The 14,738-nt window shown below is 50.7% G+C and overlaps 1 protein-coding gene across 3 annotated transcripts in view; it reads right to left on the reverse strand.

The window, feature by feature from the left end:
- Positions 1–14,738, reverse strand: part of COL5A1 (collagen type V alpha 1 chain) — a 133,088-nt gene that overhangs the window by 48,136 nt on the left and 70,214 nt on the right. For all 3 annotated transcript variants that reach the window (XM_050981073.1, XM_050981072.1, XM_050981070.1), the window contains exons 14-24: positions 12,193–12,249; positions 11,162–11,215; positions 10,518–10,571; positions 8,687–8,740; positions 6,870–6,923; positions 6,348–6,401; positions 4,827–4,871; positions 4,370–4,423; positions 3,031–3,075; positions 2,026–2,079; positions 1,503–1,547 (exon numbers count right to left, since the gene is read on the reverse strand). In XM_050981073.1, coding sequence (XP_050837030.1) covers positions 1,503–1,547; positions 2,026–2,079; positions 3,031–3,075; positions 4,370–4,423; positions 4,827–4,871; positions 6,348–6,401; positions 6,870–6,923; positions 8,687–8,740; positions 10,518–10,571; positions 11,162–11,215; positions 12,193–12,249 — 570 coding nt within the window. The remainder of the gene's footprint in view (positions 1–1,502; positions 1,548–2,025; positions 2,080–3,030; positions 3,076–4,369; positions 4,424–4,826; positions 4,872–6,347; positions 6,402–6,869; positions 6,924–8,686; positions 8,741–10,517; positions 10,572–11,161; positions 11,216–12,192; positions 12,250–14,738) is intronic.

Raw genomic sequence — 14,738 nt, forward strand, 5'->3', positions numbered from 1 at the left:
GGCTGCTCTGACACAGCTCAGGGAGCACTTTGGGGTCAGCAAAGGTGATTTCTCCCACTCGTCTGGCAGAGCTGTCAGTGGGCTCCATCCCTGGGGAATATTGATAATTCCACTCCAAACAAGCAGGAAGGGACACACGGGGACACACAGACAGTGTCCTCCTTGTGGGAGCTGAGAAAACCCTGAAGGACCTCTCTGAAGGAAAAACTTCTCCTCCTTTAAATCCTGCAGGTTCCAGAGTCCTTGGGGGAAGTTTCTCCTATAAATCCTGCAAGTTCTAGAGCTCTTGGAGGAAACTTTTCCCCCTTTAAATCCAGCTGGTCTCAGAGCTCTTGGGGGAAATTTCTCCTCCTTTAAACCCTGCTGGTTCTAGAGCTGTTGGGGGAAATTTTCCTCCTTTAAATTCTGCAGGTTCTAGAGCTCTTGGAGGAAATTTTCCTCCTGTAATGGTCCCAGAGCTCTTGGGGGAAGTTTCTCCTCCTATAAATCCTGCTGGTCCCACAGGTCTTGGGATAAATTCACCCCCTTTAAACCCTGCTGGTCCCAGAGCTCTTGGGGGAAACTCTTCCTCCTTTAAATCCTGCTGGTTCCAGACGTCTTGGAGTAAATTCACCCCTTTTAAATCCTGCTGGTCCCAGAGTTCTTGGAGGAAATTTTCCCCCTTTAAACCTTGCTGGTCTCAGAGCTCTTGGGGTAAAATTCTCCCTTTTTAAATCCTGTTGATTCCAGAGCCCTTGGAGGAAACTTTCCTCCTTTAAATCCTGCTGATTCCAGAGCCCTTGGGGGAAATTTCTCCTCCTTTAAACCCTGCTGGTTCTGGAGCTGTTAGAGGAAATTTCTCCTTTAAATCCTGCAGGTTCCAGAGCTCCTGGAGGAAACTTTTCCCTCTTTAAACCCTGCTGGTCCCAGAGCTCTTGGAGGAAATTTCTCCCCTTTTAAATCCTGCAGGTTCCAGAGCTCTTGGAGGAAATTCTCCCTTTTTAAATCCTGTTGATTCCAGAGCCCTTGGAGGAAACTTTCCTCCTTTAAATCCTGCTGGTCCCAGAGCTCTTGGATTAAATTCACCCCCTTTAAATCCTGCTGATCCCAGAGCTCTTGGGGGAAATTCTCCCCCTTCAAACCCTGCTGGTCCAAGGCCAGCACCAGCCCCACGTTGACAGCCAGAAAATCAGAGGCAGAGGGAAGGGATCCATGGGTTCTCCCCATTATCATCCCCCTCAGACTCCCAAAAACCAGAAAAAAATCAATTTTCAATCCTCTCCTCATGTTTTACCATAGGCTGCCTTCAAACTGCCTCTCCTCAGAGGGGAAATGAATGCAAATATGATGAATTAGAGGCAAACTGAGCTGGCTGGAGCTCTCCTCTGTCTGGAATGGGAGGATTAGACTTTCATGGCCACAGCTGCAAACAGATGTTGCACACGGGGCAGAGGAGCAGCTGAAGGAGCAAAATGCAAATCCATGGCTGAGGGAGGAGAACCCAGAGCTGAATTTCAACTCACTTTCTCTCCTGGGGGACCGATGGCGCCTTGTGGACCTGGAAGACCCTGTGAAAAGCCAAAAAAATAATTAAAATGAAGGTGGTTAAGGAGCAAGTTACTCCTTCCAAATGCATCTTGGCTGTGCATTATTTTAGTGCCTGTGAGGGCTGGGCCTTTCCCCAGCTCCATCCATTCCCAAAATGTCTTGGGAGGGGCAGTAAAATGTCTGGAGAGCTGCAGGGGCTGTGGGCAGGCAGGCTCAGGCCAGGAGGGACCAGGGGTGCTCTGAGGAGCAGGATTCCCTGCCAGCCATGGGAAAAGCCTGGAGAGCTGGACTGTCCACCTGGGTTTGCCCACCTGGAGCTGCTCTGGCTGTGCCCCAGCCAGGTGAGAGCTGGGGGATGCCACCCTGGGAGTGTTGGCAGGGAGAGTTTTGGATGGAAGTGTTTCCTCCAGGCAAACCTCTCCAAACACTGCTCCCCTTGCTGGTGCTGAATCCTGCCTCCTGTTTTTCCCAGCTGTGGGGAAGGAGGTTTGCTCTTACCTGAGCCCCTGGGTTCCCCTGCTGTCCTGGGGGCCCTGGCTCGCCCTGGGGGCCCTGGGAGGAGACAAGGGCAAGGTGAGATGGAAGCACAATTCCTGGGTCTTACCCCAGCTGTGTCCCTGTATTCCCACTGCTGGACACACCCGAGCTGGATCCACACCCTCCCACAGCTCCCTGAGCCCTCTCTGACCTTCCAGGAGCTCCTGGAAACAGGAGCTGGGAAAAGGAAGGGGGAAGTGACTTCCAGGCACATCGACTCTTCCCCAAGGATTTCCAGCCCAAAGGAGCTGAGCAAGGCTCTAAGATGCCTGCATTTGTTACCTGGTCTGCAGTTATTCTCCAGGGAATCCATCCCATTCCCATTCCCATTCCCATCCCCATTCCTATTCCCATTCCCATTCCCATTCCCATTCCCATTCCCATTCCCATCCCAATCCCAATCCCCATTCCCATCCCATCCCAATCCCCATCCCCATTCCCATCCCATCCCAATCCCCATTCCCATCCCATCCCATCCCCATCCCATGGATCCCATCCCATTCCCATCTCCATTCCCACTCCCATCCCATCCCCATTCCCATTCCCATCCCGTCCTCATCCCCATTCCCATTCCCCTCCCCATCCCACTCCCATCCCCATCCCATTCTCATTCCCATCCCCATTCCCATCCCATTCCCATCCCATGGATCCCATTCCCACACTCCCATCCCCATTCCCATCCCATCCAGGATTTTCCCCTCTCTGTTAAATGTCTCTATTTTGATTTTCATTAGCTCAGCGCTCATCTCGAGGAGAATGTTTCATCTCCCATGGAGAAGTGATGTGTAATTCCATCAGAAATTACAATAAATTAACATCCATTTGCTGCCTGGTGTTTTCCACCAGGGCTTTGATAGGAATCTAGACCAGGCTAAAAAGCAATGAGCAAATGGAATCGAGCAGAATTTTGCATTTTGCCCCACAGAAGATCTGAACTGCCTGTAAAAATCCGCAGGGAGGACTTACCACATTCCCTTTGGGACCTGTCTGTCCATCCATGCCAGCCACACCCTTTGGAAGGATTTAAAAAACACAGCAGTAAGAGAAGATCCCCTTATTTCACACCACCAAAGCAGGGAAATTGCTATAAAAATAATTAAAATATCAAGGAGTCCTTTGGACCACGTGGAGAGGGAATAATTTCCTAAAGGTGTTTGGTAAAGCAGCCAATTCCATGGATCCAGGAGAATTCCTGGAGTCATTTCAGTGCTTTCCCCTTTGGCTGATCCTGGCTGGATTGCATCCCACAAGCTCGGAGTGGCAAAGGAAAAGGGGGAAAAAAATCCCTGGCTGGTGAAGGGGACAGAGCTGTGCCAAAACAAAATTCCCAAAACCTGGGGCTGACCCTCCCTGAGAGGGGAACATGGAGGTGCTCCCCTGGCACCATTTCAGGATCACGGGATTGTTCAGCTTGGAAAACACCTCTCAAACCACCAAAAACCACCAAAAAACCACCAAAAACCACCAAACCCAGCCCCAGCACCCAGCCACGTCCCCAGGTGCCACATCCAGGTGGGCTTTGAGCCCTTCCCAGGGATGGGCACTCCACCATGCCCTGGGCTCTGCTTGGCAACCCTTTCCAGCAGGAAATTTCTCCCAATGCCCACCCCAAACCTCCCCTGGCACAACTTTTCCTCTCATCCTGTCTCTGGTTATCTGGGATAAGAGTCTGATCCCCCTCCCCTCAGCCTCCTGCCTGTTGTAGAATGAGATTTCCCTGAGCCTCCTGTTTTTCCAGGATATTCTTTTATCCCGTGGGGTGTCCCATCCCCTCCGTGGGAGATGAGGCAGTTTGGGGGCAAACCCTGAATCCTCAGCAGCTCTCAGCAAAGCTCTCCTCACATCCCAGGAGGGCTGAAAGGAACAAAATGCTCCCCAGGAAGCACCTGGAGCTTTGGGCTTGGGGTTTTTAAGCTGTGGGATGGCAGAGGAGCAGAGATCCAGGGAGAGCCCCTGCATCAGCACTTCCAGGGATGAGCTCTGCTGGATAAAATCCCACCTGGAAGATGAAGGAATTCCTTCAGAGCCCTGAAACAGCCCAGAGCCCCCATGGATGGCAAAGGCATTGTGTGAATAACTCTCATTCCTCCCTTCCAGCCTGAGCAAGGAACCCAGGTGGACTCAGCTGGGGCAGATCTGCCCTGCAGGGAGGTGCCAGCACTGAGGATGGGGACAGGCAGAGTCCCCAGCTCCTCCTGGCCCAGCCCTGCTCCTCACTGCCCAGGGAGGGGGCAAACCCTGCAGCTGGAAGGGCTGGGGGTGGGTTTTGGTCTGGAGGGCTCTGGGCAGGGCAGCAGGAACTCACCGGTGGCCCCGGGGGTCCTGGGGGTCCCTTGGGGCCCAGCAGTCCTCGGGGTCCCTGTGGGGGGAAAAACAGGGTGAGAATTCCCAGCTGAGGGTGAGCATGGACACTGCAGTGTTTGGAAGGAGCCTGCAGGGGCTGCAGCAGCTTCCCTGAGCTGCAGACTGGGAGAGAAATCCTCTGGGCACTGACAATTCAGATTTTTTTCCTTCATTAAAAAAAAAAAAAAAAAAAACCAAACCAAAATCAAACAAACCAACCAAAGAAATCCCACCTTTGTGGGAGGGAAAAGAAGAGAAAATGATGAATGAAAATTAGCAGAGCAGAGTTGTTCCAGCACGGCCACTCTCAAATTGTTCACGTGGAGCTCCACGCTGAGTTCAATCCCTGCAGGATCTCAGCCCTAAAAACGCCTTTCCCACCCCAAATCCACACCCCACAAAGGGGAGGGGATACTCACAGGTTCTCCAGGGAGACCTCTGGGTCCAACTTCTCCATCATCTCCCTGGGCAGCAGCAGAGGCACGGAGAGAACAGCAAGAGACAGAAAAAAATCCACATTTAATTCAGCCACCTCGCAGGGTTTGGTCCTTTTTTAATACCTTTCCCACAGAAAAGCAGTTTGACTGGCAGGGTTTCCATGCCTTGGAAGCCTGAGGACTAAAATGGAATTTAGGAAGGCCTGGGGATCCTCCAGAATTCCTGCTGGTGTTTCTAAAGATGGATTTAGCCACCAGACAAGGGCTGTGGACACAGCTCGGGGCAGGTGAGGCAGCAAACCCCAAAATCTGACCCCAAACCGAGTGGGGTTCAGCCAAACCAGAGCCCCTCAGAGAAACCAGGAGCACAAAAGGGCTCCCCTGGAACCTCCACTCCTTGCACCAAGTCATTCCAGCTGGGAGCTCAGGAAGGATGAACTGATCACCCCAAAAACCCCTCCAGGCTGAGGTTTTGGCGTGGACAACACACACAGCTCAGCAGGGCTGGGAAAGGTTTCCATAAATGTGCATTTTGAAAGGCTCTGGCTCCTCCAGCTTGGACAGGTCAGGGTTTGTGCTCTCCTGGTTTTTTCCTCCCATTCCTGCCTTTCCCACCAGATCTGACCTGGCATTGCTGAGTTTGGTGGCCAGGGAGCATCCCATGGGATAAGGGAAACAGGGCAGGAACATTGAATTTCCTCCCTCCTCTCCCATATCTGCTGGGATAAAACCCCCAAAATTATCCAAGGGTGCTTCCCCTGAGTTATTTTTCACCCCAAACCTGAGGTGTTCCCTTAGGAAACCATTCCCAGCCCTTGGAATCTTTCCTCCAGGGCTGATCATTCCCTGCTCTGCTCCTGGAATTGTTTCCCTTTCCCTTTGGCATTCTGACTCTCCTCCTTCCCCCTCCAGCTCTGCTCTGCTCACCCTCAGAGCACTTTTGCAGCCCAAATTCATTTACCCTCCCCAGGCTGTGGGGAGGGATCATCTGAGTTTTACAGGGACACAAAGTGGGAAGAAAACACCGTGGGAGGGGAGGAGAGCTGGGAAATCCAGGCTGGCTCCTCAGGTTGACCCACACCCCCGTGGCTTCAGCATTTTTAGGCTCTGCCCTTCAAGCAGAGCTGGGATCTCTTAGTCTGGGCTTTGCTAAGCCCCTTCTGTGAGTGGCTGAAGGAGAAGGGAGCAGCTCAGCCTTTGGTTCCTGCCCCTGCCTGGAATTCCTGCTGCCCAAACCTTGGATTTTGGAAATCCAGAAGCCAACATTGGCTCGCTGGGAGCAACAATTCACTCTCTGCGCTCTTTTCTTTTTCCTTTTAACAAAACCTGACTCTCCTGAGCAGATCCTTAAAGCCAAACTCTTCTTTCCACTTCAGCTCCCCTCTCCCTGCCCTGCCTCCCTCCCAGGGAAGGCTCAAGGATGGGAGCTCCTGCCTGATGCTGCCCCTGCTCCTTGTTCCCAGGGGTTTTCCTTAGGAATTCCCAGTCCCCAGGCACACTTACCCTCTCCCCATCCTCTCCAGGAGCCCCTGGGGGGCCGTGGGGACCTGGCTCACCCTGAAAAAAAAAGGCAGAAAATGTTTTAGAGGAGCTGCAAACCCCGTGGCACTGGAAACCAGCAGGGAATGGGGATGAGCCAAGGCAGGGGTTGGATTTTCCTCCCTGTGCCCTCAGAGCTGCCCCTCTCTCTGCTCCAGGCAGGGGAGGGACACCCAGCCTGCCAAAATAACCTTCCCCCATTTCCCCCCCACCCCAATTTTTAAATTATAAATTGTCATTTCAAGCAATTCCCACAGCAGGTTTTGCCCCTTGGTTTGGATTTGCATCGAGGTAATTTCTCCCTCCCCACCCCAAGCTGGAGCAGCCCCAGGAGGATCCTGCAGGGGGATGTGAGGGCACTGTGACATCCCACAGGCTCTTAGGGACACTCACCCTCTCCTGTGCCTCATCCCAGTCCCTCCCAGCCTCCTCCTCCTCCTCCTCCTCCCAGGGCTCCAGCCCAGCCAGGAGTGGAAGAACACTCACCCTGTTTCCCTTCTCACCAGGCAAACCCGCCAAGCCATCAAAGCCTCGGTCACCCTGAAAGCAAAACCAGTTTAAAGCACATTTTAAACCAGTTGGGAACCACTTCCCACACATTTCCAGCTGTATTTGAGCACCCTTCCTGTTCATTTCCACATTTTAAACCAGTTGGGAACCACTTCCCACACATTTCCAGCTGTATTTGAGCACCCTTCCTGCTCATTTCCTTTCTGTGGCAAGGAGGGATGGATTTTCTCCCTCAGGCATTCAGCCTTCACCTTCCATCACACCAGGGATGATCTCAAAGTTATGGATTAAAACAAGGGAAAAAACACCAAAAAACGCCTCCAAGGCTGTGTGGTTTTGGGTTGTAAATTTGAGATTTTGTTAATTTTGTGGGTTTTTTGGGTGGTGTGTTAATGAGTGTGGTGGGTTTTAGTGTTGGTTAATTATTAGTGTGTTTATTTTTTGCTGTGAGGTAGGATTGGGAGAAAGGTAAAGTAGGTTTAAAACTTTAAAAAGGTATAAATAAAAATTTATTAACAGTAAGTAAAACAGAGAGCAATGAAAATTAGGATAAAATTAAGGTAAAAATTCTTATTATCTCGTGTAAAAACTACCACATTGCCATCTGGAGCTAAACTCTCCCCTCTTCCCCCAGATGAAATGCTTTTCCATGTGGATTTCCAGCACAGCAGCTTCTTTCCTGCTGGATAATTTTGGCAGATCGCAGCAGAATGAAGGGATTTTGTCTCCAATTAAAAAAAATCTTAATTTCCTCACCACGCCTCCATTTCCTCACCTGGTTAAGAGGTGTTTTTTGGTGGTTCTACCCTAGAGGCTTTCCAGCCACTTGTTGTGTTTGTTTTTTGTAATTGGGATCCTGAAGTATTTGTTCTACAGCTGCAGCAGATTTCATCCAGCAGTTTAAAAAAGTGGCATTAAAATAAAAACCCAAAAACACGGAAAAAAAGGGAAAGTTGCTATTCTGCCTTCAGGAGTGTGTTCAACTTCCCTGTCTTCACCTCCATGTTCAACTTCCCTGTCTTCACTTCCATGTTCATCTTCCCTCCCTTCACTTCCATGTTCACCTTCCCTCTCTTCACTTCCATGTTCACCTTCTCTCTCCTCACTTCCATGTTCTCCTTCCCTCTCTTCACTTCCATGTTCATCTTCCGTCTTCACTCATGTTCACTTCCTCTCACTTCCATGTTATCCTTCCTCTTCACTTCCATGTTCACCTTCCCTCCCTTCACTTCCATGTTCACCTTCCCTCTCTTTACCTCCATGTTCTCCTTCCCTCTCGTCACTTCCATGTTCTCCTTCCCTCTCTTCCCTTCCATGTTCAATTTCCCTCTCTCCACTTCCATGTTCTCCTTCCCTCTCTCCACTTCCATGTTCACCTTCCCTCTCTCCACTTCCATGTTCTCCTTCCCTCTCTTCACTTCCATGTTCTCCTTCCCTCTCTTCACCTTCCATGTTCAATTCCCTCTCTCACTTCCATGTTCTCCTTCCCTCTCTCCACTTCCATGTTCACCTTCCCTCTCTTCACTTCCATGTTCACCTTCCCTCTCGTCCACTTCCATGTTCTCCTTCCCTCTCTCCACTTCCATGTTCACCTTCCCTCTCTTCACTTCCATGTTCACCTTCCCTCTCTCCACCTCCGTGTTCCATGAAGACTTCCAAGCCTTCCCAGGAGCCTCTGAACCAGCTCAGAACCTCCTCCAAGCAAGCTGGGCTCCTTCTCCATGTCTCCCTCAGCCCATTCCTGCTGAAGAGGAGGTGCAGATTCCCAAAATTCCATAAAAAGCTGGCACTACCTTGGGTCCTGTCTGGCCTGGCATGCCCCGGGCGCCGTCACTGCCGGCTCGTCCCTGCAACAGAGAACACAGAGTCAAGTCCAAGGGGTCACTCAGAACCACGGGGACAGCTGGGACAGGGTTTAGTCAAGCCAGAGACAGGGTTTGTTCGAGTCAGGCCGCTCCTGAAGAAATCCCTGCGAGGATTTGAAATCCCTGCTCCGTGTTTGAAGCCACATCCTGGGGCTAAAGGGAGGTGGGAGACCAACGGCAGCGCAGCCACTTCACTGCACGGGCCGTGGTTTTGTGGGAAAAAATGGTTTTGTGGTGGTTTTGTGGGAAAAAAGCATCTCCCAGCACATCTGAGGAGATGCCAATGATGGTGGCTGCACATTGGAATGAGAGTTTCTGTGCCCAGGAGGGCAGAGGTGGGTCACACACGAGACTTGCTGGTTCCTTCCTCTGGCAAGCTGAGTCATGGCCAGCCAGAGGGTGAAATAAACACCAGGATTAGGGATGAAAACAGAGCAGGATTTACACCTGGTCCATTCTTGGGACTGGGTTCTGCCAGGAGTGGGGACTCCCAGCCAGTTCAAAGCATTTGTGCAGCTCCAACCCCAACCCCAGGGAGCCAGAACACCCCAGGATAAAAGAGTGGGATGTGCAGCTTGGAGTTCCCCCCACACTGGTCAGATTTTACCTCCCCTCCTTCTTTGTGTCCTCCCAGATTTTAACTCCCATCCTGGTTTCTGTCCTCCCAGATTTAACTCTCCTCCTCATTTCTGTCCTCCCACTTTTCCAACTCCCATCCTCATTTTCATCCTCCCAAACTTTAACTCTCCTCCAAGATTTCAACTCCCATTCTCATTCGTGTCCCAAATGTTAACTCCCATTCTTATTTGTGTCCTTCCAAATTTTAACTCCCACCCTGATTTCTGTCCTCCCAAACTTTAACTCTCCTCCCCATCTGTGTCCTCCAAGATTTCAACTCCCATTCTCATTCGTGTCCCAAATTTTAACTCCCATTCTCATTTCTGTCCTCCCAAATTTATAACTTCCATCCTTGTTTCTGTCCTCCCAAATTTTAACTCTCATCCTTGTTTCTGTACTCCCAAATTTTAACTCCCACCCTGATTTCTGTCCTCCCAGACTTTAACTCTCCTCCTCGTTTGTGTCCTCCCAAATTTCAACTCCCATTCCTTCTCTCCTCCCAGATTTATCTCCCATCCTGGTTTCTGTCCTCCCAAATTTTAACTCTCCTCCTCATTTGTGTCCCAAAATTTAACTCCCATCCTTGTCAGATTTTAACTCTCATCCTGATTTCTGCCCTCCCAAATTTTAACTCTTCTCCCAGATTTCCACTCCCAAATTTGTGCCCTCCCAAATTTCACCTCCCATCCTTCTCTCCTCCCAGATTTTCACTCCTATCCTTGTGCCCTCCCAGATTTAACTCTCATCCTTGTTTCTGTCCTACCAGATTTTCACTCCCATCCTGATTTCTCTCCTCCTGAACTTTAACTCTCCTCCTCATTTATGTCCCAAATTTTAACTCCCATTCTTATTTGTGTCCTCCCAAATTTTAACTTGCCTCCTCATTTGTGTCCTCCCAAATTTCACCTCCCATCCTTCTCTCCTCCCAGATTTAACTCCCACCCAGGTTTGTGCCCTCCCAGATTTTCACTCCCCTCCTGGTTTGTGTCCTCCAGGGTGGCCGAGCTCAGCCTGGCCGCCGGCCGGCTCTTGTGCAACGCCCTCGGAGCAGAGGAATTGTTTGGAATTGTTTGGCAGCAGGAGCAGTTCCCAGCAGCAGCTGCAGCTCCTGCCTGCTCAGCACAGCTGCCAGGACACTCACCCTGCGGCCTGGCTTCCCTGCAGGACCGGGAGGACCTTGGATGCCTCGTGGACCCTGCAAGGAATCAAGGGGAGAGGAAGAAATGTCACCTCGAGGGAGAAATGTCACCTCATTGATGACATACCCAGTGACCAAGCACTGCTGGGGCTCTCAGGGCCACCAGGGCTCCAAAAGGAATCCCTGGAGCAGAGCCTGTGGTTCCAAACACATGGGGAAGGGTCAGGGCTGAGCATCTCCAGGCAGGAATTGTAGGTGTTTATCCATGGGGAAGCTTTTGCAAGCAGGTGGTGGAGATGCATCCCATAATTCACTTCCTTTGCCATCAGAAAATGGGAACTTTCCCTTAATGCAGGATTTAAGAACAATATCCTGAGCATTAGGGAATTCTCCACACTCCAAATTATCTTTTATGTCCAGGACTCTTCCATGGGTGTTTTCCAGGAAGGGACCTGCAGAGTTTTACACTGCTGGCTCCAAACCACGTCCAGAGCCTGCACTCAGACTCTTGCAGGGACATTTCCATGCCAAACACGTGTTCCCACAGCCTCCTGCTCCCAGCTGGCACGGGGTGGCTGAATCCCTGCTTCCCAACAGCCCTGCCTGCCCCACCCTCCTTTCTCCAGCTCCCCCAGTTCCACACTCACCTGAGGTCCCATTTCTCCAGCTTCTCCCTTCAGTCCTCCGCTGCCCGGGGGTCCCTTCGGACAGAGAAGAGGATTTATTATATTTTTCCTCAAGGGAGCCAGAGAAGAAGATTCCACATTAAGGAAAAGCCATTCATGGATCCAGACCCCACAGGGAGCTGGATCAGCTGGGTTGGCTCCATCCTCTCCATCTTCAGCCTCACCAATTCCATCACTCCTAGCTCTATCCTCACCAATTCCATCCCACCATTTCCATCACTCCCCAATTCCATCACTCCCCAATTCCATCCCACCAATTCCATCCCTCCCCAATTCCATCCTCACCAGTTCCATCACTCCCAGCTCCATTCTCACCAATTCCATCCCACCATTTCCATCCCACCAATTCCATCACTCCCCAATTCCATCACTCCCCAATTCCATCCTCACCAGTTCCATCACTCCCAGCTCCATCCTCACCAGTTCCATCACTCCCAGCTCCATCCTCACCAGTTCCATCACTCCCAGCTCCATCCTCCCCATTTCCAACACTCCCCAATTCCATCCTCACCAATTCCATCACTCCCAGCTCCATCCTCACCAATTCCATCCCACCATTGCCATCTCCCCAATTCCATTGCTCTCCTATTCCATCTCCCCCCAGTTCCATTACTCTCATTTCCATCCCATCAATTCCATCACTCCCCAATTCCATCCCCCAAATTCCATCACTCTCCAATTCCATCTCCCCCCATTTCCATCACTCCCCATTTCCATCACCCCCTAATTCCATCATCCCCATTTCCATCCCCCCAATTCCATCACCCCCCAATTCCATCACTCCCAGCTCCATCCTCACCAATTCCATCACTCCCCAAGTCCATCACTCCCCAATTCCATCCCTCCCCAAACCCATCCCTCCCCAATCCCATCACCCCCCAATCCCATCACTCCCCAATTCCATCCCCCAATCCCATCACCCCCCATTTCCATCTCCCAATTCCACTCCCAATCCCACCCCCCCAATTCCCTCCCCCAGTCCCACCGCTCACCATCGGGCCCGGCCGCCCTGTCAGGCCCATGGGTCCCGCTGGTCCCCTCAGTGCCAGCTGCAACAGAAGGACAAACAGGGCTGACCTTGTGACAAAGCCACCCCTGAGCCACCAGCCACAGCCACAAACCCCTGGAGCAACGTCCACATCCCCAGGGAATGCCAGGTGCCCACCCACCCACACCACAAGCAGCTTCTCCGTGCCCAGATTTGCTGTGCCCCGTCCCTGGCAGTGCCCAAGGCCAGGCTGGGACACTGGGAGCCCCCTGGGATCATGGAAGGTCTCCCTGCCCATGGAAGGGCTTGGGATGAGATGGGCTTTAAGCTCCCCCCCATCCCAAACCGTTCTGTAATTCCATGAAAGCCCTGGACTGTCCACGAATCTGCTGAGAGCACATAAATATTTGCAACCCCACTTCAGTTCAAGAGACATTTTTTTTCCTTTATTGTCCTGGTGGTTCCATTTTAGAGGAATTTTTCCCTTTTTTCCCTTTGGTTGCCATGCTCCAAGCTGAGCTCCAATTCAAGCTGAACACAGGGGGCTTTTAGCTCCATAATTAAGGAGTCGTGTTAACCGTGCATCAACCCAGTAATTTCCACGGTGGGAAATGGAGCTGGGCCATGCTTTAAAACACCCCTCAGACAATTTGTTCCCTCGTGACAATCCAACACTTCCAAAGAGTTGTAATTATCTGTGTCCTCCAGTAATTAAAATCTACCCAGTGACTGAGCTTGGAAATATTGCACAAATGCTGGGTTCTGTGAGCCACTGCTGGCTGCAACTGCATCCAGTGCCTAATGAAAGCCAAATTTTCAGGGGATAAATCAACCTAATAATGCAATTAACAGCAGTGATAACGAGAAAAACAAACCCAAAATAGGAAAAGGTTGTGCTTGCTGCAGGACCCTGTTTTCCAATCCTGTCATATCCTGTAGTTCCTTACAAAAATGGCATTTATTTCCCTTTCTGCATCGTGGTTTTCAGCCAAAATGTTGAAATTCACGAAAAAAAATTTGATTTTTTTGTCCTTTCTAGAAATATTCAGCTTTTCATCCATAGTCCAAAAGTTACCCAGGATTTATTTGGGTTTTAAATTTTTTCCTCCTGAACATGAAAATTTAAATAAAAAGGGACTTTGAATGAGGGGAGGGAGGTTATTTATTTTTTTGGTAAATCGCAATTTTCAGCAGGGAGAAGGAAAAAAAAAAAAAAAAAGAACAAAAGCAGAGAGCTGGAGAAAGCAGATGCTTCTCATGAAACCTTTATCAGGTCAAACCTTCAATTTCCCAGGAAAGTAAAATGCTGATGGAAAAACATTGGGCAGGCTGGAAATTAAGACTGACAAGGTAACACCAGGAAGATAATCCAGGATATTATTGGCAGCACAAGGTTAATGGACAGGAAAATGCAGTGGCTGGGAGGATCAGGACTCTGCCTGGCTCTGTGAAAAATCCAGCTCCTTTGGAAAAGGATGGAAAGCAGAAAATTCCCAGCTAAGGCAAAAACCTCATTAAAAACCCACCAGGGGCAGGTGCCACCCATGAGGGGGAGACCCTCATAGATTTTATCCCATATAAAGGTGAAATAAATTGAGTTTTTAGCTTATTTTAGCCCCCCAAAAAATCTGTTTTAAAACCAGCAGACAGCTCAGAGTGACGAAGCAGCTCCAGCCACACATCCCAGCTGCAGCCAGATGTGGGCTCTGGAGCTGTCCCCAAATAAAACAGCCCCAGAGCTGTGTCCCTTTGGGAACTGCCACCCTAAAAAATGTCCTCCTTCACGGCAAGGGTGTGTTTGCAGCAGAATTGGGTCCTTTTGGGGCAAACAGAGCAGTTTGGGAACTGTGGGGCTCCTTCAGCTCCACGAGCACCCGTGGGGAGAACAATTCCAGAGCTCCACTGGCTGAAAATGCAGTTTTGTTTGGAAGGGATGAGGGCAAAGCCTTTCCCACGGAGGTGTCCATCCAGGCAGGGAGCAGGAGCTGGGCTGGGAAGGTGCCAACCTTGTTTCACCAGCCAGCCAGGGATGATTTGGACATCAATCAACAAGGCCATCCGAGGAAAGAAACGTTCCAGGGATGGTCACCACGTATTCCCAAATAAATCCATGAAATTACAAATCTGCCTGGTGAGGTTCTGGGAGCAGCCTCTATCCGTGGCAAAGGGTTCATTAGTAGGATTTACTGGGGGGAAAACCACAGAGAAATAAGAAACTGCTCTGAGCAGAGCTGCTCATAGGGATCCTCAAAACACAAATATAGCAAAGCCAGCGGGGCTGCCAGAGGCTGCAGGAAATGAAAACCAGCTCTGCACCAGCTGGTGGGTAATAAAACCCCAAACCATGAAGGTGCAAGCCCGTGGCAGGTGAGAGGTTCCACCAGCAGCACTGGGGACTGCTGAGGAGCTTTTGGAGGCTGAGGAGCTTTTGGAGGTTGAGGAGTTTTTGGAGGTTGAGGAGTTTTTGGAGGTTGAGGAGCTTTTGGAGGCTGAGGAGCTTTTGGAGGTTGAGGAGTTTTTGGAGGTTGAGGAGCTTTTGGAGGTTGAGGA

Source organism: Serinus canaria, chromosome 17 (genome assembly GCF_022539315.1).
Source record: "Serinus canaria isolate serCan28SL12 chromosome 17, serCan2020, whole genome shotgun sequence".
Lineage (NCBI taxonomy): Eukaryota > Metazoa > Chordata > Aves > Passeriformes > Fringillidae > Serinus > Serinus canaria.